Below are 22001 nucleotides of genomic sequence, written 5' to 3'. Positions count from 1 at the left end.
CAGGTTGTATGCTAAAAGACACAATGTTGCTTTCTGCAAACTGACAGAGAGCCACGTTGTTGAGGATACCCACATAGCTCCCTGGAGACACGGAGCTGGTGCCTTCTCCCTGCCTTCTCATGCCTTTGGTGTGAGAAAAGACTTTCAGCCTACTGAAAGAGAACATGGATGCCAACCTAGCCACAAAACCTGTGAGCTACAGCCTGGCCTGCCTACAGAGTATGCTAGGGCATTGGTGGCACAGAACTGTGAGTAACCAACCAATGTCTGATTTGACCTAAGGCCCAGTCCGTGAGAAGGAACTCATAGCAGACATTGCATAGGTAACTGAGAGCCAGAGGCTAAATAGCTCAGAAACTTAGGGTAAAACCAAACACCATTGAAAAGAAAGAAGAAAAAAAAAAAGAGAGAAGAAACAAGCGAGAAAATTATTCCAAATCTTATTCTGCTCTACTCATAGCTCAGAGCCTTCTCTAGTCATCATCAGAGAGGTTTTCTTCAAAAGTACATCGGAACAGATGCAGAGACCCGCAGCCAGACACTACAGACACTATGCAGAAAGAAAGAAAGCCCGTCAAATCCCTCCCCTCAGAGCTCAAGGAATCCCATGGAAGAGAAGGTGGAAGGGTGATTCCTGTCCAAAGAAAAGATAGAGACAAAGAAATGGAACAGAGACTGAAGGAAAGGCCATGTAGAGACCGCCCCACCTAGGGATCCATCTCATCTGCAGACACCAAATCTCACACTATTGCTGATGCCAACAAGTGCTTGCTGACAGGAGCCTGTTATGGCCTGATATGGCTGTCCCCTGAGAGGTTCCACCAGCATCTGACCAATACAGATGCAGACACTCACAGCCAACCATTGGACTGAGCCTGGGGACCCCAATGGAAGAGCAGGGAAGGACTGAAGGAGCTGAAGGGGATTGCAACCTAAAAGAAGAACAATATCAACTAACTGGACATTCCAGAGCTCCCAGAGACTAAACCACCAACCAAAGAGTATACATGAAGGTAGCCATGACTCCAGATACATAAGTAGTAGAGGATGGCCTTATCTGACATCAATGGGAGGGCAGGCCCTTGGTCCTGTGGAGGCTGGGGGATGCTAGAGGAGTGAGGTGGGAGAGGGTGAGTGGGTGGAGGAGTACCCTCATAGAGGCAAAGGGGAAGGGAGATGGGAATGGGGGTTTGTGGAGGGATAGCTGGGAAGGGAGATATCATTTGAAATGTAAATTAATAAAATGATTAATAATAAAAATAATAAAGATTTTAAGAGCCAGAGAGTATGGAGGACACCAGGAGAACAAGGCCCCCTAAATCAGCTCAGCAGAGTGCAGATGAGCTCACAGAGACAGAAGCAGCAACCACAGGGACTGCGTGGGTCTGCATCAGGTCCTCAAATGTATATATTATAGCTATCAGGTTAGCGTTTTTTTTTTTTTTAAGATTTATTTATTTATTATATGTAAGTACACTGTAGCTGTCTTCAGACACTCCAGAAGAGGGAGTCAGATCTCATTACCGATGGTTGGGAATTGAACTCAGGACTTGTGGCTTTTAACTACTGAGCCATAGATCTCCAGTCCTAGGTTAGCTTTTTTTTTTTTTTTTTTTTTAAACAGACTCCTGACTATGAGAGCGAGTGCCTGCTCTCGGGACTCTTTTCCTCCTTTTGGATTGCCACGTCCAATTTCAATATTTTTTTCTTCATCATATTGTATTTTATTTTGCCTTTTTGTTATCTGTTAGAGAAGCCTGTTCTTTTCAAATGAGAGCCAGGAAGGGAGTTGCCCCAGAGGGGAGAGGATCTGGGGTAACCTGGGAGTTGCCCCAGAGGGGAGAGGATCTGGGGGGACCTGGGAGGAGCAGAGGGAAACTATAGTCCTGTGAGAAAAGAATGTCTTTTTGATCAAATGAAAAATAACATTTCCAGTAGCTTGTAACACCCCAGTACAAAGGGTTCCTTGTGCACACACAGGAGCGGATGCTCTCATTTCTAACTCGTCAGGGAAGAATGCAGTGCCACAACTGGGCACTAGCCTGCTCACTATATTTCACTAGAGGGCCTCTGTATTTTATGCATACTTCATTATGATTTGAGTGATAGCTAATGATGTGACTATTTTTCAGATAAGAAGTGGAAGACACTCAAACTTTGCATGATTTAGGCACAGTTTATTTGGAGGCCACATACCTGCTTACAGTGTGGCTCGGGGTTAGATAAGCCGTGGTAGCGCCCATCACCCATTCCCAGCCCATGTAGTCCATCACCCACAGAGGCACTGTGCCTAGAGACTGCCAAGATGGGGTTTGCTTGGTGGTTGGGACAGGATCATTAACTGTGGCTGAGGTGGAGGGGCTCAGAGGCAGGCCGCAGGTTTAGATGACCTTACCTTGGGAGTTAACTTTCCGTTGGCAACAGTGGTGAATAGCTATGCACTGGCCTAGAGAGCCCTGGCTGGTATAATGCTTTTGATCAGGTATTAATAGGGAGAAGACAGGGAAGCTGCTTTTCAATGAGGTCCATCCTGAGCAGGTGCGTAAAGAGTGTAAAGGAGCAGAGTAGGGTAGGGTAGCTCATACCTGTAGCCTCAGTACATGGAAAGTTAGGGCAGAATTGTAGGCTGAGGCCAGCCTGGGCTACATAGTGAAAGTCTGCCCTCCCCCACCCCCAAAGGGGAAAGAGTTGTAAAGAGATATGCAAAGGAGGTTGAAGAATTGGGTTCTATTAACATCTGTCTGGGAAACTCTTGACTCATGACGAGTTTGCACCGAGTTCACCCTGTTGTGACAGTGGTTTAGGGGCAGAGCAGGCAAGAAGATGGTTTGAAATGGAAGGCAGGGGCAGGGTGAGTGTAGATTTCCAGCTCACACTTGGGAAGATGGAGAAGATGCCTCCCTCATCCAGAGCGAATAGGTTTGATAGTACCTCCCTCCCTATGTGCAGGGAACAGGTATCTCAAAGGAGAGTCCAGAAGCTCACCTGATGGTGCTTCTCAGCTTGGGATTCACTTTCATGAGAACTCTGTTACATTCAGAGACCAGCACAATGGGTAGGCAGGACTGGGCATGTTCTCATATCCTGACCAGGCTCGAATGACAAAGCTACTTTGGTTTAGGCACAAGATATTCTATTTTGCTCTCCCAATGTCAACAGCACTGTCTGAGCCAGTAGTCCTGAATCTGACAGAACTCATGCTAAGGAAGTCTTATCGTGGGAAGGGCAACCCTGTTCTGTAGACTGGGGTCAGGGGTTGCTAAGAGTTTTTATATGCAGGGAATAAAGAAGGAAGTCCCACCCTAAGATAGCTGTCAACATCAATCCTAGGTTTAGGAGAGTAAGAGAGGCTTGTTCAGAGTCAAAGGGTCAAGGGAGGGGAAGACGTCAAAACCACTCTCCGGTCATTTGTCCTCTTAGCTACTTCTCAGTAAGAAAAACATCTATGGGACCCATTAATGAGAGACTGAACATTTATTGTCCCCTTTCCGAGGAGTGTTAAATAGGAAACTTCTGTAACCATCTCTTCAGGGTGTGCTCCCAATAAATGACAAGACTCTATTCACTAACCCCCACCCCCACCCCTTTTCTGGATCCTGAGAAGTTGGAGCTGCCAAAAGCTAACCTTCCTGGACAATTGAAGAAGGCTGAAGTTTCCTTATCAATACAGGAGAGAGGAGAGCCATGGAGTTATCATAAGGGAACAATGGGTGAAGGCTGAGCTAATCTGGTTCAGGTTAACTGGAGTCTTCCATAAACTTATTAGTAGGACATTTTATTTCTTTTAAAAATTATTTTGTTTGTACTGTGTGTGTGCGTGCTTTGTACATATGAGTTCTGATGTCTGTAGAAGTCATAGGATCCCCAGGAGCTGGAGTTACAGGTGACGGTGAACCAACTTTTGTGAACACTAGGAACTGAACTCAGGTCCTCTGCAAGAGCAGTGTGTACTTTTACTGCTGAGCAAGCTCTCCAGCCCCAGAAGTTTTATTTAAAGTAATTGTATTTCTTTAATCTGAAACTTTAAGCCTAGATAAACACTTTCTTCTCTCAGGTTTCTTATCAAACAGAAGTAACTAAGACAGACAACTGTATTTCATTTAAAATTTAATGTATTTTTATTTATATACTTTTAAAACTAGATTTCTTTTTCTTTTATGTGTACGGGTATTTTGCCTGCGGGTATGTGTGTGTGCTGTGCACAAGCAATGTCTGTGGGGGCCAGAAGAAGGTGCTGGATCTCCTGGAAGTAGAGTTACAGATGATTGTGAGCTACTGTGTGTGTGTTTGGAGCTGAACTTGGGACATCAGAAAGAACAGCCAGTGCTCCTAACCATGGAGCCATCTCTTCACTGTCTTCAATTTATCTTCACAGATGTATAAAAGCATCAAGTCACACATAATTATGGAGCAGCATGTGGCTACACTTCGGATGTCATATTACTCCCGAAAAATAATTTCTTTATGAGAACAGGGCTGCAAATCCTTGTTTTTGCTATGTGAACTGCACAGTGTGTCATCTGTCCTCACCTTCCAACTGTTAAAAGCACTTTGTACTTTACTATATTCCAGAGCTGCACTGCAATGGCTTGCTGTCGTTTTACTCGGTGGCAGCTTCTCTTGCTGGGCTTTCTGGCTGCCTGTAGTCATTTGACTAACTTTGCTTTTGTTTCCTGTGCCTAGGGAACGTTGTCCAGCAATGCCTGGCCCACTTGAAGGTCTACAATTGTTCCCTCTGTTTTCTTATGGTACTTTAGTAGTTTTGGTCCCTCCATTGAAGACTTCAGTGTGCTTAGAGTTCATTTTTGTAACTGGCTCAAGAGAAAGGAGGAAGTCTTAGCTTTATTTTTTTTTCCATGTGGGAAAATAATCTCATTTTCCTAGACCAATCATTGAAAAGACTCTACTTCCTCTGATGTATCTTCCCAGCCCCTTCTTAGCTTGTTCATTGCATGTGTTCAGTTTTTCTGGGCTCTTTGTCCAGTTCCATTGGTCTGTGATTCTTGTTTTCTGCCAAACCATGCTTTGGTCACTATGACTCACTAGTATATTTTGGAGTATAACGGCTCCTGGTTTGTATTTTATGATCAGGATTATTTTATCTATTTGCATTTTTGAGATTTCATACAGATTTGAAGGCTATTTTTAATCTGTGAGGAATTTTACTGGTGTTTTGTATCTGTAGATATCTTTGGGTAGCACAGACATTTAACAATATAGATTCTTCCAGTTCTTGAATTCATGAACAAATAATGTTTTTTCATTTTTGTATATATATTTAAATATGTCTATATTTGAGACATGATCAATTCTATACAATCAAGCTGTGTAGAATTTGCTATGTGACCAGTCTAGTCTCGAACTCACATCGTCTGCCCTTCTTGGCCATCAAGCTGTTTGGATTAAAGAAGTATACCATGATACTCTGCAATGTTTTATACTTTTTATTGTAGAGATATCTCATCTTTGACTAAATTTGTTCCTATGTTGTTAATTTATTTGTGAGATCAATCTCATAGCAGTGGTGAGATTGCTTCCTTGATTTCTGTATAAGGTAACTTGCTATTGCCATACAACTACACTATTGGTTCTTGTGGTGGTGGTTTTGGGACCTAAACATTTGCTGAATTGTTTATCAGTTTCAGTCATTTCTCTGGTGGGAATTCTGCACCTTGTGGATAATCCACAGAGCTTCATGTGTGGAAGGATCCATACAGCGTGGGAAAGACCCAGTGAGTGAGGAAATGTGCGTCCCTAGGTAAAGACAGCTGCGCCAATGGAGCATGTTGCTGTGCCGCCTTTTGTAGAGTCTGCCATTGGGTGATTCACATTAACCTTAACATGGCTGTAAAAGGGAGGCTGGCTGGTTCTCCACCGCACTGGGTCACATGAGAAGAATTTCCGTGGTGTGGTCAGGCAAGAAGCTTGATAAAAAATTGTTGCTGAATTAAATGAAAGCCAAGAAAATAGAAAAGCATTGTGCGGTGGATTCTTTTAAATCATGATACATGCTGAAATATGTAGATCTTGTAATTAAGGTAGCAGGACACAGCGGATACTAAAAAAGAGAAGAAAGAGGAAAACATTGAGGAATTTCTGACGCACCATGTGTTTTGGATTCAAATTCTTGTATGTTAGACCTATAAACTAGAGTTGCTTCCTTTGATATTGGGTTTAAAAAAGGCAGATTAACAAGCTGGGAGAAAAATGAACAAGCAACATGCAGTTCTCAGGGTGATAGAGTAGGTAAGGGGTTTTAACTGAGAGAAATGTTGATGTCATTCCTGGTCAGTCTCTACTGGGAGGAGGTGTCAGCATTAAGAATCTTATAGACAACCCCCCCCTCACAGAAATAAAACACGAAAATGACAACAACACCCCCTTCTAAAATGGCTTCAGTCTTTCTTTCCATATTTTATCTTACTGTGGGGAGGAGTGGAGGATAGACGTGAGCCAAGGTGTGCACGAGGAAGTCAGAAGGACAGACTTGAGCAGTCGGGTCTCTCCTCCCATCTCTATGGGCTATTGGGGATTAAACCCAGGATGTTCATCGTTGCAGCAAGTGTTTTCACCTGCAGCGTCTTTTCTCCAGCTCTGTAAATTGTGTTCCCAAACTTAGACCCTAGCTTTATGGGATGGCATCTTTAGTTCCCTTTTGTATGAAGGAACAATGTGAATGCTATCTACTACCGTAATACTTCCAGGACCACATATTTTATAAGTCAGCAATAAAGCAAAATTCAGAGGGCAAGGGGAGATCTTTGTCTGTGCAGGACTGTAGCAGTGACAACCCTCTGTCCCCACATCCACCCACAGACAGCAGTGACGAGTGATTACCATTGCCCACTTTTCATTAGCTGCACTGCCTCATTGACCTCACTGAGAGTCAGGGTGTGGGTGATCACAGGGTCGAGGTTAAACTTCTGTGCCATATAGTCAGAAACCAGCTTAGGGATTTCCTCTTTGGTTTTCCAGCCTGGAAATACACAAAATAACACAGACTTGTGAAGGATTCTACTCACAAGGTTTCAACATAAAAGAAAGGCTACGTTAGGAATGGGATGTGGATTTGATAATACCATATATGCATGCATGAAATTCTCAAATGATAAAAAAAGAGATTAAAAAAGGAAGAATGATGGGAGGGGGGAAAAGTCACTTTAAACTGCTAGAGATGTTTTCAGCCTCATCCATTTGCCTCTGTCAGGACAGGCAGTATTCCCAGCACACAGCTAACACACAGGGTTGTGCTCCTCTTGGGACCACTGATGTCTCTGACACAGAAGAAGTAATACAAAGTCAATAGAAACTAAATCTCAACCATGAACCAAAGAGTACACATGGTGGGACCCATGGCTCCAGCTGCATATGTAGCAGTGGATGGCCTAGTCGGTCATCAATGGGAGGAGAGACCCTTAGTCCTGTGAAGGGTCTATGCCCCAGTGTAGGGGAATGCCAGGGCCAGGAAGCAGGAGAGGGTGGGTTGATGAACAGGGGGACTGGGGAGGGAATAGAGGGTATTTTGGAGGGGAAATCGGGAAAGGGGAGAACATTTGAAATGTAAATAAAGAAAATGTCTAATTTAAAAAAAGAAACTAAATCTCATCTGTGGTGTTCCCATGTTCGATTTAATCTCTGTAGATCATCCAATTCAAATGTATAATAATGATGGGATGCACGACCTGAATGAATTGATAGGGTAGAAACGGGGGCTGGGGAAGTAGTTCAGCTGGGAGAGCATGGGGCTATGTGCACAGGGCTCTGGGTTTGATTCCCAGCACTTACACTCTCTAAAAGCATGGAAATGCCTTTCTTTTCTGTGCACATGCATGCATGCATGCATGTGTGTGCATATGTGTGTGTGTGTGTGTGTGTGTGTGTGTGTGTGTGCATTTGTGTGCATACACATCTCTGTCTGTGTGTTTTGGCATGCAGCTTCATGAGCAGTCCAAATAATCTATGGGAAGAGAAGATCATGATGGCAGCAATTCCAGAGAAGCAGACAATGGATGTGTAGAAATTATTCAAATGTGTCCCCTGAGAGTAAAGATGAGGCCAACTGAAGCAGCACAGGCATCCCGATATATTTTCTCTACTATTCTGAGTTTCAAAAAGTATATATATATTTTGCACTGTGCCAAGTACCTTGGCCAATGTGAGAGGATTTTGGCAGCTGCCTGATTATCTTTAAAGAGAAAAATAGGTAAGGTGTGGGAGGTGGCTCAGTAGTTAGAGCTCTGGATGCTTTTCTAGAGGACCTGGGTATCATTTCTTATGCCCACATGACAGTATACAACTGTCATGTTTCCAGGGGATTTGACACCATCTTCAGGCCTCCATGGACACAACACGTATATGTGGTATGGACAATTATGTAGGCAAAACATCCACACATATAAAAATAAATAACTGATTAAAAAATGAATATGCGCTCGATGTCATGGCTTATCCTGTAAAAGGGAAAAGGTTCATTTTTATTAATATTTTAAATTATGTATATGTGTGTATACATGTTTGCATGTATGTGTATGTGTGTTCAAGTGCATGTGCTCACATGTATGTGTGTGCAGGTACCCTAGGAGGCCAGAGACATTGGATCTTCGGATCATGTGGGGATTTAGGAACTCAGGTCCTTTGCAAAACACACATGCTTGTAACTGCTAAGCCATCTTTGCAACCCTTGTGCTTACTTTCGCTGTTCCAACTTCTGTCAGGTTCTCCAGCCTTCCTACCCAGTCTCAAATGGTCCCAAACTCTTCTAACAGTTAATTTTTTTTATATATATAGCTATAAATTCTAACAAGCTGTATCTGTTCTAGCCTATGAGTCTCATTGGCTTTTCTTCTTCCTTCCTTCCTTTCTTCTTCTTCTTCTTCTTCTTCTTCTTCTTCTTCTTCTTCTTCTTCTTCTTCTTCTTCTTCTTCTTCTTCTTCTCCTTCTCCTTCTCCTTCTCCTTCTCCTTCTCCTTCTCCTTCTCCTTCTCCTTCTCCTTCTCCTTCTCCTTCTTCTTCTTCTTCTTCTTCTTCTTCTTCTTTACTGGTGATATAATGAAGCCTTTTTGTATGCATGTAAAAAGTACTTTGTTGTTATTTCTTATTTCAATGGAAGAACATTAAGAAAGGCACTGGGCTGGGGAGATGGCTCAGTGGGCAGAAGGACTTGTAGGGAGAACCTGGAGAACTGATTAGATTCCTGGAAACCTTTAAAGGTAGAATGGAGTACAAGAGAATTTTGTGGGAGTTACTCCACAAAATTATCCTTTGATCTCCACATATGCATGGAGGCATGAGTTTTCCCACCTTCACATCCACACACTAAAATGAAGTAAAACAAATAGAGAAGGAAGGTCCCAGGCACATAGACAAAATTAGGCAGTGTTTCTCAAAAACAAAGTAAGACTATGTTGTTTTTCAGCAAGGACACTAGTTGGATTTTAAGTAGGGAAAGTTCTTCACTGTATACACTGTAGGAAGTTAGGAGATCTGTCTGCCCAACATAAATAATACCCTTCATTGGAAACTGTAAAACCAGAGGATTATACTCTCTCTCTGTAGGAGGAATTAACTTCATTTATCATTGAATGACTATTTAAGTGGTTGAAGAATTTGTTTATGAGGGTTAAGATAACATGATTTGTTTTTACAAAGCTTAGTTAGATGCATGCATTTTGAAGGAATCCCTCTCATATGGACACAGCGGGAGGATACAGCTGTGGTGTAGATACCCAATGATCCAAATAGAGGAACTGGAGCTGCAGTCCCTTAGAGGCCTTACTGTTTGCTTATGGTAGAAATGAAGTGGCTACGTCTCCTAACATCCGACAATCCATTGCTACCCTTAGCTTGGCCATCGCAGCTCCCACTGTTCAGATTCAGAAATCTCTTAATTTCTTAATTTCATGTTTTTGGTCAAGAGCTCACATTATCTAGACTCTTCATAAAAATCAGATTGAAGTATGGAGCGATGGCTAAGCAGTCAAGAGCACCAGCTGCTCTTCCAGAGGGAGATTTCTAGCACTCATCATGTAGCTCACAACTATGACTCCAGTTCACAGGACTTGATGTCTTTTTCTGTCCTCCATGAGCACTAGGCACTGAAGTGGTGTACAGACTGACATGGAGGCATAACACCCACATACATTATAATAAACAAGCACTAAAAACTTTTTAAAAAATCAGGTGGCTTGCAGATAGGCTGAGAAGCCTAAGCAGGAGTATATAACTTCATACTTTTTAAATATGGGAGGCAGAGGCAGATGGATTTCTAAGTTCAAGGCCAGCCTGGCTTACAGAGTGGGTTTTAGGACAGCCAGGACTACTCAGAGAAACCCTGTCTCAAAAACCAAAGGAAAAAAGTTAATAAATAAAAATCTTCTAAACTTTTATGTTATAAATAATGGCAAGTCAAGGATTCTATGAAAAGATTTATTTCTCTGGATAAGAAAATTTGCATTTGCTATTAAAGTACCTTCCCGTTTGTTAGTACTTCTTGACAACTATGAATCTATCATTTTTAAGACCATTGAGTTCATATGATGACAACTCATTTGTCTGGATAAGATTATGCTGCTTGCGGAGCGGTGGTGGCGCATGCCTTTAATCCCAGCACTTGGGAGGCAGAGGCAGGCGGGTTTCTGAGTTTGAGGCCAGCCTGGTCTACAGAGTGAGTACCAGGACAGCCAGGGCTATACAGAGAAACCCTGTCTTGAAAAAACAAAAAAACAAAAAAACAAAAGAATATACTGCTTGACAATAACTATTAATAATTGAGCATACACTTGAAGGAACCCCAGTGGGCATTTATATAACCTAACTGGGGTATAACTATTGATTTTGATACTATTAAAGTTTGGGTCATTTGGAATTTGGGCTTTAGTATTCTGTCACCGAGTTATATTCCTAGCCCCTACCAGTGGTTTTCAACCTGTGGATCATGACCCCTTTGGCAAACCTCTATCTCTTAAAAATATTCACATATGATTCCTAACAGCAAAATTATACAGTTAGGAAGTGGCAACAAAAATACTTTTATAGTTGGCGTCACCACAACATGAGGAACTGTACTAAGACATTAAGAAGGTTGAGGACTACTGAACTGGACAGTATTTTGTTGTTTGTTTGTTTTACAAGTCAATTAAAAATATTTTTTCTCTCCTTGCATGAGATAGAGTACACAGAGAGACAGAGGACATAGGTAATATCCACTCTCTTAATGTGGGGTTAAAAAATTGAAACAAACACTGTAATCTAGAATTGATCAGTGTCTTTTCTTAGGTTCTTCTGACCCATTTTCCTATTTTCTCCTTCTGTCTCCTCATCTCTGCCAATTGCTGTTTCTTCCATACATACCTCCCAAAACAGATGCTTTCAGGGTACGTCTTGAGATGAACAACTCGCTACTGATGCTGATTGGACTACAAAATCCTATTGATCCAACAATCACACAGACCCCGTGGTCCTTGTGGCAGGAGCCCAGGGCAGTTGCCTGTTGTAAAGGAACGCAAGGCAGAAAAGGGATAAACCATCTAGGTCAGAGTCAGACCTGAGTCTTACCCATTTGACTGCTTCATGACCTATGAGTTCCTTTCTGATTTTTCTATTTCATTTTTGAAATAGTATCGGCATTATGAAGATGTTCTATAACATAGCTAAGAATAGCTATAACATAAAAGAATAGTGCTTGGCATTTTAGGATTCAACAAATGGAATAAAGATGACGACTGTTATAGTTGTGGTAATAAAAATTACGATTGTTTTTATAAGGGCTGATAGTTACATGGGTGGTTGGTTTGAGTTGATATTTTTCTTCTACATATCAAAGGGGACATTCAGATGTTTGGATGAGATGACATGCTAACAAGATGACCACCCGCCATCTTGCCATTAGTGATTTTCAAGGCTGTTTCTCAGAACAAGACTGGCATAAAGGCTTTGCTGTGTATTTCCTCAGGTGAGAGGATTAGCTACAGTGAACTGTAAGAAATTTTGAATGCTGGAACAAAGACCAAAGTTGGAAAGGACTCCTCTTTGCTTTCTACATAACTTCCATGCAACAAAAAATGCATCAAAGACCAAAGGAAAGCTCTTTTCAGGGCCTGACATGACTATCCCTCACCTTTATCTCCTTGTATGGACCATGTTCAGGCAGAAAAATCCTTATTGTTTTTCTCCATTTTTTGGGAAATGACCCATTAAATCAAGATGAAGATATGCTTTTCTTGTTTTCAGAAGCTCACATCTAACATGAAAGATTTTAATGAAATTAAGCAGCTCTTTGTTTTCTAGGACAATTTAGTGGAGGCTGATCTCACCTAAGTTATCTGCCTTGAACATTATAGTCATCTCAGGCCACTTGTGGTCATGCAGTCTCTAAGCGGGAATTCTTTATGATTAATTGAAAGAGACATATGCGGGAACAGAGAGGGAAACGTGATCTCAAGAGCAGAGTTGTCATTTGAGGGGGACAGTGAATAGACAGGGCTCTGGTGGGCATGTCATGGCCCACAAGGAAATTAGCGAAATGTGGGAGGAAATGTAGGATGCTCATAACATTAAAATACTAAGCATCAACTGGTGTAATATACTGGTAATTTTCACTTCCAAAGATCACATACCACTGTTTCCGTGTTTCCAGTGACCTCAAAGCAGAAGTCTGCGCCACCATTCAGCATATCAAATAAGAATTCCTCAATGGGTTTCTCCAAGTCCCGTGGGTCTACGCAGTAAGTGGCACCTACTGTCCTGGCCTTGGCAAACTTGTCTTTGTTGATGTCCACACCAATGATCCTGGCTGCTCCTGCTGCTTTACAGCCAATGATGACAGACAGACCGACACCTCCAAGGCCAAACACGGCACAGGTGGAGCCTGGGGTCACCTAGGCACAAAGGCAGATATTCAAAAGCAAGAGGAACTTCCCCCTCCGTGGTTGAGAGTGAAGCCAAGCCGCCTGCTAAGGCAGCTTCTGCCAGTGCACTGTTCCCAGTCTGGAGCGTCCTTATGGAGGCCACTACTGTTAGCATCCAGAACCTGCCTGCAGCAGATATGTGGGCGGGTCCACAGACCTGTCACCAGGGCAACGGCCACCATATTCCCAGAATCCATTGGGTTCAGCTCCCACCTTTACCTGGACTGCTACGTCACCACACATATAAATATGTGGGTACTTTCCTCCATCTTCCTCTCTTTCTTCTTCTCTCTCCCCGTTCTCTCTTCCTGCGCTGCTACCCCCCTACCCCCCTTCCAATTAAACCTCTTACACATGAAACTGCCTGGGCCTGGTGTCTGCAGACGCTTCCTGCCGCGACTCAAAACCCATCAACTACAGTGGCTTTTCATGAGACAGAAGGAAAGGACATTTTCAAGTGAAAAACATGAAGAGAATTTCAGTTCTTAGGCTATTTCTAGGTGTGTGATACGTTTAGCACAGTATCAAAAAACTACCTACAAGGAGAGGGTTTCAAATCTCAGGAAGGAATTAGCACGAGTGGAAGTAATACAATGAAATCTTCCTGGATCTTTTACTGGGGCAGATTATTTCTTTAGCTGCAGAGAGTTTTGAGCTCTTTCAAATACCTCCATCTTCTTAAAAACTCTCCTTCTCTTTTCTTCTGGGTATCAGGGAACTCCAAATCATTTCAGACTCAATGCTTAGTGAATGCAGTCAATTGTTTCTTTGTTCCTTTGTTCCTTTGTTGCTTTGCTTCTCTCTTCCTCTCCCTCCCTCCCTCCCTTCCTTCCTTCCTCCCTCCCTCCCTCCCTTCCTTCCTTCTTTTCTTTCTTTTTTCCTTCCTTCTTTTTACTGAGCAGCATGCAGTTTGGCACCGATTGAAACCGAACCCTTCCAACTGTTACAGTTTGCGTTTTGAACATGCTGTAAAGACACATATGACATTATAAGTAAGTAGCAGAGCCTTCTGAAGGAGCCCAGTGGAAAGCAAACATCTGGGCACATGCCCTACAGAGATTCTAGGGCTCCAGCTCTCCTTTCCTTTTGTATCTTACGCATAGTCTTTCTTCCTGTTCCTGGATACCTGAGATGATCAGTTTTGTTTCACTCTCTATTCCCTGCAACAAGTTACTGCCTCTGGACACCCCGACACCTCCGAGCCATTGACTGCCACGCACACTTGTGTGATGGCGGTATTTGAGGCGAAAACTTCAAGGAAAGTCAGCCTCCTGCCTCTGCATTGTTGCCTGGCACCCCAAACTCAGAGGTGGCCCAGATATGTCTTCGTACTTGTGTGCTAGGAACTCACCAAGATATCATTTTCTTACAGCTAGCAAGAGAAAATTCGGACATTGCTTTCTGACCTTCACCAATGTTTCCAACTATCCTAGTTTAATGTTTTAAGTACTAGAGAGTAATTGAAAGGTTTCTCTCACTCTAGGACATTAGCTGAAAGAGTTAGGTCGGGATTCCCCTCTGCCTGCCTCTAGCAAGAACCAAAGAATTAGCATAAGAATACCTCAACAGAGAGGGCTCCACCCCTCTTCCTCCTGCTCTACACCTGGCTTTTAGAAGTCAGGTGACCTGGGATGTGGGGGTCGCTTGTCTATGAGACTTCAGTCTAGCACTAGGACTGGAAGAAGAAGGACTTGGACTCACATACAGGACTAGCACTAGAACTTAGATGGGCTAGGATTCAGATTCATGTATCTCTCGCAGTCCCCCGGGCCCAGAGCACTTGGGCCCGGGGGATGCAGCACCAGTTCAGAGGAGATAGCTGCTGCTTTAGACCCAGTATGTTTCAGATAGCCTCAGAGGTACCTCAACTGTTGAGCTGCCAGATTTTTCATTTCTCTTTTGCAATGATTGTAAAAGCCTCATGCCATTTTTAAAAGAAATACACTCAGATTTTACACCACCCGTGTGTAGTCTGTTTGTCAAAGCCTTATCCCGTGTCCACCTGACCAGAACTCCTCGTCCCGCGGAACAAGGGGCCCCCGCGAGAAACCCAGTCCGTGGTAATGGACCACATGCCTGAGGTTGTGAATAGGATAACCCTGCTTTCCTCAGATTGTGATTGTTGTAGGTATCTGCTCACACTGACACACAGCTGAACAAGACAAGGCCCAGTCTCTGTGTGTGTGTAGCATAGAGACTAAAGGACAGTGGACAACACAGAGGCTTAAGTATCAATGGCCCTGAAAGAATTGAGCTGGGAGGTGAGAGTAATATTTCAGGAGGAGGAGGAAAACTTTAACTGTAACCCATTCAATCAGAGTGAGAATCCCTGGCCCGTGCAATCACTGCTCTGCTAGTTCTTATATTTATTGATACAGATAGATTGAGTCCAGGACCTGGTGCACACCAGGCATGTATTCTGTCCTTGATGTACACTTTCAGCACTGCCCCTCCCAGCTTTACCACTAATTAATATACTACTCAATTAGAATGTAGGCTTGATGTGGTTTTTTTTTTTTTCTTTTTTCAGATGAACAGTGAAAAGCTTCACCATTGCTCATTGAATGGAATGAACTGGAGTATGGAAAGGTACAATTGTGTTATATTTAAAGTCTGTATACCTACCTGCACTCCTGAATGGCATGGAGTGCCTGTGCAGGCAATCAAATAATTTAATAAATTTAACAGTGCCTAGCGGTAAGTTTGTTTCTTCAGGCGGTATGACCAGGCGGTACTCTGACGGGAGAGGCGTTTCACCTTCTTTTCCCACTAATTCTATTTTTAAATGGACATAAATGCTCCTTACCTTGGCAGAGTTGATTGCAGCTCCATACCCAGTGGCAAACCCACAGCCAATTATGGACACTTTCTCCAGGGGAGCAGCATCATCAACCTTGGCAACTGAGATTTCGTTTATGACTGTGTATTCTGACAAGGTGCCTAAAGCAAAATATTGGTGCATTAACTTTCCCTTGCAGGTAATTCTGCTGCTGTCTTCAGATATCAGATGTACTGCGGAGTGCCTTCGACAGATGAAAGGAAACAAATTGTACTTTTTATTAAAAAGCTTAAATCTCTTCAAATGGAACTGAATTAGACTTTTAAAAAATAGTAATAGAACCTTACCTGATTTCTGCACACATGTTGTTCTTGGAATTCAGGCAAGTATTACATTCTCCACACTGTGGTATACATAAGAAGATAACTTTATCACCTGGAAAATCGAAGTGATCGATTAGGATGAAATAGCAGAATAGTCTTGTCTCTTAAGATGTCAGCAGCAAAGCACCAAGAACATGTGATAATGGAGAGTTAGTTCCACATTTAACTGTGCTTGATCACAAGCAGATATTTTCAGTGTCCCCATCTGGCCATGGCTGACTCTCTAGGAGCTGGCCCCCAGATCTGCCCACTTTGGAAGGCATGTTTGGACTACTTCAGCAAGCGGTTTCCTTATGTTCCTTTAAAAAACGGCATCTGCTGCTTTCCGCCCTGACTTCCACTGTGGGACCAGGGGTAAAGTAGTATGGATGCCGTGCTTACAGGATAAGTCCAGGACTGAGGCCTGAATGCCTACAGGTATACTCTGTGCTGGACTGCCACCAGTGTGGAAAGAAAGGCAAAGAAAGCATAGTCCTTTTGTTTTTTTCTTTTTTTAAGTACTCGTGGTATTTCTATGTCCGAATCAGGAGGGAAGATCAGCATGTCTGCTTGAGGTTGGGCTGAGTTTGATGACTGCCTGTTGCCTGTTCCTGCCAAGCAGCGACATCTGTTGTAAATTGTAATTTAAAAGCTGTGGTAGAATTTAGGCTCTTCTGTTTTAGTTCGAGAAAGTCAAAGACCTCTACAATGAAAACTTCAAACCTGAGAAGAAAGAAACTGAGGACATTAGAAAAAGGAAAAGACTCATGCTTGTGGGTTGGCCGACTGATGATTGTGAAAATGACCATCATATAAAAGAAATTTACAGATTCAGTGTAATCCCTATGAAACTTCCCATGATATCCTTCATGGAAATAGACCCCACCCCCAAATCTTAAAATTCATTTGGAAGACTCAGGATCACCTACACACTCCTGAACAAAAAGTGTTCTTTTTTTGCATTGCATATCATATTTAAATTTACATGACAGCAGTGTAATGATGACATAAAGTCAGACGTGTTTTTGGTTGTATAGATGAGAATGGAAGACACAATCTTAGGTGCATATAATTATAGCCATCTGACAGTTGGCAAAAATCCACACTGGAGGGAAGACAACTGCTTTCACATATAGTGATGGGGAAACTGGATGTCCATATGTAGAGGAATGAAATTAGACCCATATCTACTCCTCTTTCTCTTCCTCAAAAGAAGAAGAAGAAGAAGGAGAAAGGGGAGGAGGAAGGAGAGGAGGAGGGAGAGGAGAAGGGAGAAGGGGAGGAGGAGAAGGAAGAGAAAGAGCAACTCCAGATGGATCAGACTTCAGTGTGAGCCCTAACGCTGCTAGAAGACAACAGGAGACCTGTAGAAGAGAGTGGTGGAGGAACAGGATAGCTTTTTGAACAGGATTTCACTCACTAAGCAATTAAGACCAATAACTGACAAGAGTGGCCTCATAAAACTAAAGGGCTTCTGTACCACAAAGGGGACAGTAATTGAGTGAAGAGAAAGCCCAGAGAGAATATTTGCAGCTGTATATTTGATAGAGGATTAATATCCAGAGTGGGCAAAGATCTCAAAGAACAAAGAATCAAGAAGACAACCCACTTTTAAAAAAATGGGCTGATGACCCGAATAGTCAAAAGAAGTAAAATAGTGGAAATGGCTATAAAAAGCTGTTCACCAACCTTAGAAATGAGGGAAATGCAAGTTAAGACAACTTTGAGATTTCATTTTGCCCCAATCAGAATGGCTTAGGATTAAGAGACCAACTGTCAGCAGAGGCTGGTGAAACATGGGGAAAGAGATCCTGCCTCCTGCTGGTGGAATGCAGCCTGGAGTCCACTCCACATTCGCAGCCACCTTGGAAATCAGCATGGAGAATTCTCCAAAAGCTCAAGTTTATCTACTGTATGATCCAACTAAACCATTCTATAGCATAAGCTCAAAGGACTCAATATTTGACTCCACATGTACTTGCCCACCATATACATTGGACTTACTGAAAATAGAGACAGAATAGAAGCTGCCTAGATGGTCTTCAGCTGACTAAAGTACAATGAAACACAATTCATTCACATAACGGTATCATTTCCAGCTGCAAAGAACAAGAATTCGTGAAACTTACAGATATATGGATGGAGCTGAAAAATATACTCAGTGTTGAACGGAACCTAGAAAGGCAAACACCAGATGCTCTCTTCTATCTGTGGACCATAGTTCTGAATCCATGAGTTTGAGTCTAAAACCTGAAAGAACCCCAGGAGCCAGGAAATCAAAAGGAACTATGGGAGAGGCAGAGAGTTGTTCCAGAGAGAAGGCCATAGGACAAAGATGCTATGGAGGAGGAAATGGAGGAAACGAGATGAGGACCAAACTGGGAGAGGCAAATAGGGAATACAGAGGGAGAAAGAGTGAGGAAGTATAAACAAGGCTAAATCTATTTGAAAAAGCCATGATGAAAGCTTATTTAATAAGCCTACTTAACAATAACCATATAATATGTATATAGACATATGTATGTTTATAAACATATATATACAGATCTACACACATCTATATATATATACTTATATACATACTATACACACATTTACACACACCCACATACACACATATATAAACACACACCCCCATGTACATATACACACGCATACTCCCTGTTTAAATTGAATTGCCACACCTAAGGTGACAGCACTTCCTTCAGGAGCCATAGGCCATCTGAATTGCCAGTGTCCCCAAAGGGACACCTCCCTTCAAGTTGTTGGTCAAGGAGATCCAAGAGACCCAACTAATCAATATAGGCCATTGCCCTTGCTTTAATTAAACAACTGTTCAGTAGTGCAGTCCAGTGTACCCATTTTCTGTAATTTTCTTCCTCACGTGTGTTTATTAGGTATAGATTTGGTGCATTCTACTTCAAAATATAAATCTGAAGAATAACTCTCACTACAATTGTGGTGTAATTTAGAAACAATTACAACTCCTCGAGGAAGTGGACAGTGAAGTGGGCCGTGTTCTATCTTTCATTTTGGTTGCTTCATCATGACACATTTAAGGGATGGCCTTACGTTGGCTTTCCGCTGTGGGCTCCAAGCCTGGCTGTTTCTCAATGCTGGGCTTTAACTCTTACCTGTTCTCACTGTGCTGACTTCTTCTCCCACACTCTCAACTATCCCAACGGCTTCATGGCCCATAATGATGGGGCAAAACTGCGAAAGTACGTCTGTGTCCATATCTTTTATATCGGTACCACAGATTCCTGTGGCCACAATCTGTGAGGAAAGCACGAAGGACAGAGGTTGGTCTGTTGGGAAGGCTTCAGACCCGCTGCTCTCTGAAGGTTCCCAGCCATTCACCTCTACTCAGCTCTCACCATTGGCAACCGGAATAGTGATTTGTGTAAAGGAACACAGTGCTCTTCCTTAACTCCCCGTTTTAGCTAAAGTTTTAGTTTATTTCACAAAGACACTTAAAGTTTTGTTAGTAGTCCCACTTCATTGCAAGTCCTGTGTTGTGCTTGTGACATGACAATCGGACGGACATTGAAGGCTCATGGTTCTAGAAATGCATCAACAAATCTGTTCTGTGTTTCTTCTTCTCTGATTCAGTAGCCCCAGCTGGCTTTGTTCTGTTATCTACAGAAGGCATGGGTTCTACTTTTATTATCATAATCACCTGAATAATTACGGCTACCGGCATCAGCCCTGTCAAGCCTCTCCACCGCTTACCGTAATCTACCCTGTACCAGCCCCATCCAGCCTCTCCACCGCTTACCGTAATCTACCCTGCTTTGTAGTTTGGGTCGAATGCTCAAGTGAGAGAGTCAGACTGTAGTTTGTCAGATAATGGCTGGGTGTCTTTGAGTCAAAAACCATTTGTAAGAGTTGTGACCTTGTTGGGATGTAGTCTGTGGGGATTGCTAAATGCCATACTCCTCACTCAGTAGAGGGTACCACAGAAGGTACTGGAGAAGAGGGGATGGATTGGATAGGTAAGGGAACTTAGAAATAGCTTCCTCTCTGTAGTCCATCAGTAAAGAATACACACTTTCCAACACTGTAATGAAAATTATCTAATGACCTTGAACCGCAAGTCAGATGAACTGCATTCTAGCTCTCTGGGAGCCAGTTAGAATCATCTGGGGATAGGAGCCATGCCCCCAATCAACTCATAATTTGAGATGAGACGCAGTTAGCATTTTCCAAGCTCCCTAGTAATTCCAAGCATGTAACTAGACTTAAAAAACAAAACAAAGCATCGAACTAGTTTTCTTATTCTACTTAGCAGTGTAAAAATGTACTAATCCTCTGTAACATTTTCAAGGAAAAGAATATGTAGTTTTAATTTTGAATAGGAAATTCTGGAAAGGATATATAGCAAACGGCTTTTTTTTTTTTGATGTAGAAATGTTGAATTTGTTTTACCTTTATTCGAACTTCCTTCTTTTTTGGTGGAGCCACTTCTATCTCCTCAATAGCAAGTGGGGCTCCAGGCTTCCAGAGCACAGCAGCTTTGCATCTGATCATCTGGGTATAGCAGATGAAGAGGGAAGAGGATACGGAATAAGTTTAGGAAGACTCTTATAGTAATCATTACTAGAATGTACTTAATTCATCTATACTCGGTAGGAAAAAATGAAAAAGTCTAGATATAATGCTGAAGGTAGTGGCTTTCACCCCACTATATTTTTTTGTTGCTGCCTGCAGCTAAATATGAACAGGTTCTCTGGGAGAGGAATAGGAGCCTGTGGAGAGGGGAACCAGACAGCGAGAGGGCATTAAAAAATGAGACCGAGGCACGGTGTGCTTTCAGTCCTCCATCGTTATTCAACTGTGTCTTTGTTACAAGCAGGTAGTCAGAAAACTCCTCCCCCAGTCTGTCAGCATCTCATGGCCCAATCAGCATCTTCATCTTCAGTCTCTGGTGGCGGGACTTCCAGTGTAACAGGCACTTGGAGAGAGGCGTGGCTATTTGCTGGAGCTTAGAGAGAGGCGTGGCTATTTGTGGCAAGGCAAGGTCTGAAAGAACCAGCTCTCAGCTGGAGGAGGGTCACAATCTATACTCGGTAGGAAAAAATGAAAAAGTCTAAATATATGCTGAAGGTAGTGGCTTTCACCCCACTATATATTTTTTTGTTATGCTTTCAGCCTCTATATTCAAGTCAGTCTGACAAATGTCACATATTTATAGGAAAGCACACATACAAATGGGTAGATCGCTTTCTTTCTATCTCTTCTGAAATGATCTTGCTATATAGGCCAGCCTGCCCTTGAACTTGTGATCCTTCTCCTCCATATCCCTGGGCTGCCATTATAGGCACATGCCACCAGTCCTGGCTGGAAGCCATGCATTTGCTATTATTATGAATGAAATAGACCACTAGTTACTCCGTAGCTGTGATATTATGCCATGGGCCAGCCTCATCTTGCAAGAGGATCCTGAGGAAGGATGTTAGGGAGCAGGGGGAGAATGACTCGGAGTCAGCGATGGATGCAAACTGACAGTGCTGTGATCTCTCATGCAGACCAAAGCCCAGACTTATTTGCATCAACTACTTCCTTAGAAATTGTATATCATTTTAATCATTTACCCCAGGTTCCCTTTTGATCATTCCATGAATCAGCATTTCATAACCTTGACCCATGACCCTTAAAAATACAGAGCAGGGCCTCGGAGGGCCCGTGGATCTGTGTCTTGCTTCAAAAGTGTTTGGATGGAACAGACCCGGGGACTCCCACTCTATTAGCTTCCAGCCTTACAAGTCTCTCCTGGACCATCTCGTTGCTGCCTTTGGCTCCAAGGACCAGTCTGCACTGTCTCTTAGCGATCAGCCCCATACTCTGGATCAGCCATGACCTCTCAGATTCGTCAGAATTATTCCACTGAAGTGGAAGCTGCCGTGAACCGCCTGGTCAACTTGCACCTGCGGGCCTCCTACACCTACCTCTCTCT

At 42.8% G+C, this 22001-nt stretch overlaps 1 protein-coding gene and 1 pseudogene across 1 annotated transcript; one reads left to right on the top strand and one right to left on the bottom strand.

Moving 5' to 3' along the window:
* Nucleotides 1-4333: 4333 nt before the first annotated feature.
* Nucleotides 4334-20575, bottom strand: LOC116094354 (alcohol dehydrogenase 6-like). Its single transcript, XM_031376181.1, has 8 exons — nt 20474-20575; nt 19180-19321; nt 16031-16118; nt 15711-15927; nt 12614-12874; nt 11349-11484; nt 6838-6976; nt 4334-6058 (listed from the first exon to the last, which is right to left on the bottom strand). The coding sequence occupies exons 1-8, from the start codon at nt 20573-20575 to the stop codon at nt 6034-6036; spliced, it is 1110 nt and encodes a 369-aa protein (XP_031232041.1). The 3' UTR covers nt 4334-6033.
* Nucleotides 20576-21879: 1304 nt separating this feature from the next.
* The window catches only part of LOC116093312, a 532-nt pseudogene continuing 410 nt past the window's right edge, over nt 21880-22001 (top strand).

The sequence above is a fragment of the Mastomys coucha genome, unplaced genomic scaffold (genome assembly GCF_008632895.1).
Source record: "Mastomys coucha isolate ucsf_1 unplaced genomic scaffold, UCSF_Mcou_1 pScaffold16, whole genome shotgun sequence".
Classification (NCBI taxonomy): Eukaryota; Metazoa; Chordata; class Mammalia; order Rodentia; family Muridae; genus Mastomys; species Mastomys coucha.
The sequence above is the reverse complement of the archived record's forward strand: the minus strand, read 5'-3'. Positions and strand labels throughout refer to the sequence as shown.

Excerpts from the sequence above, each read along its gene's own strand:
- LOC116094354 (XM_031376181.1), bottom strand. The coding sequence starts at position 20,575 with ATGATCAGATGCAAAGCTGCTGTGCTCTGGAAGCCTGGAGCCCCACTT. Across the intron at positions 19,322-20,473 it reads AGAAGGAAGTTCGAATAAAG|ATTGTGGCCACAGGAATCTG; the intron begins GTAAAACAAATT and ends CTTTCCTCACAG. Across the intron at positions 6,059-6,837 it reads CTAATGAAAAGTGGGCAATG|TATCCGCTGTGTCCTGCTAC; the intron begins GTAATCACTCGT and ends TCTCTTTTTTAG.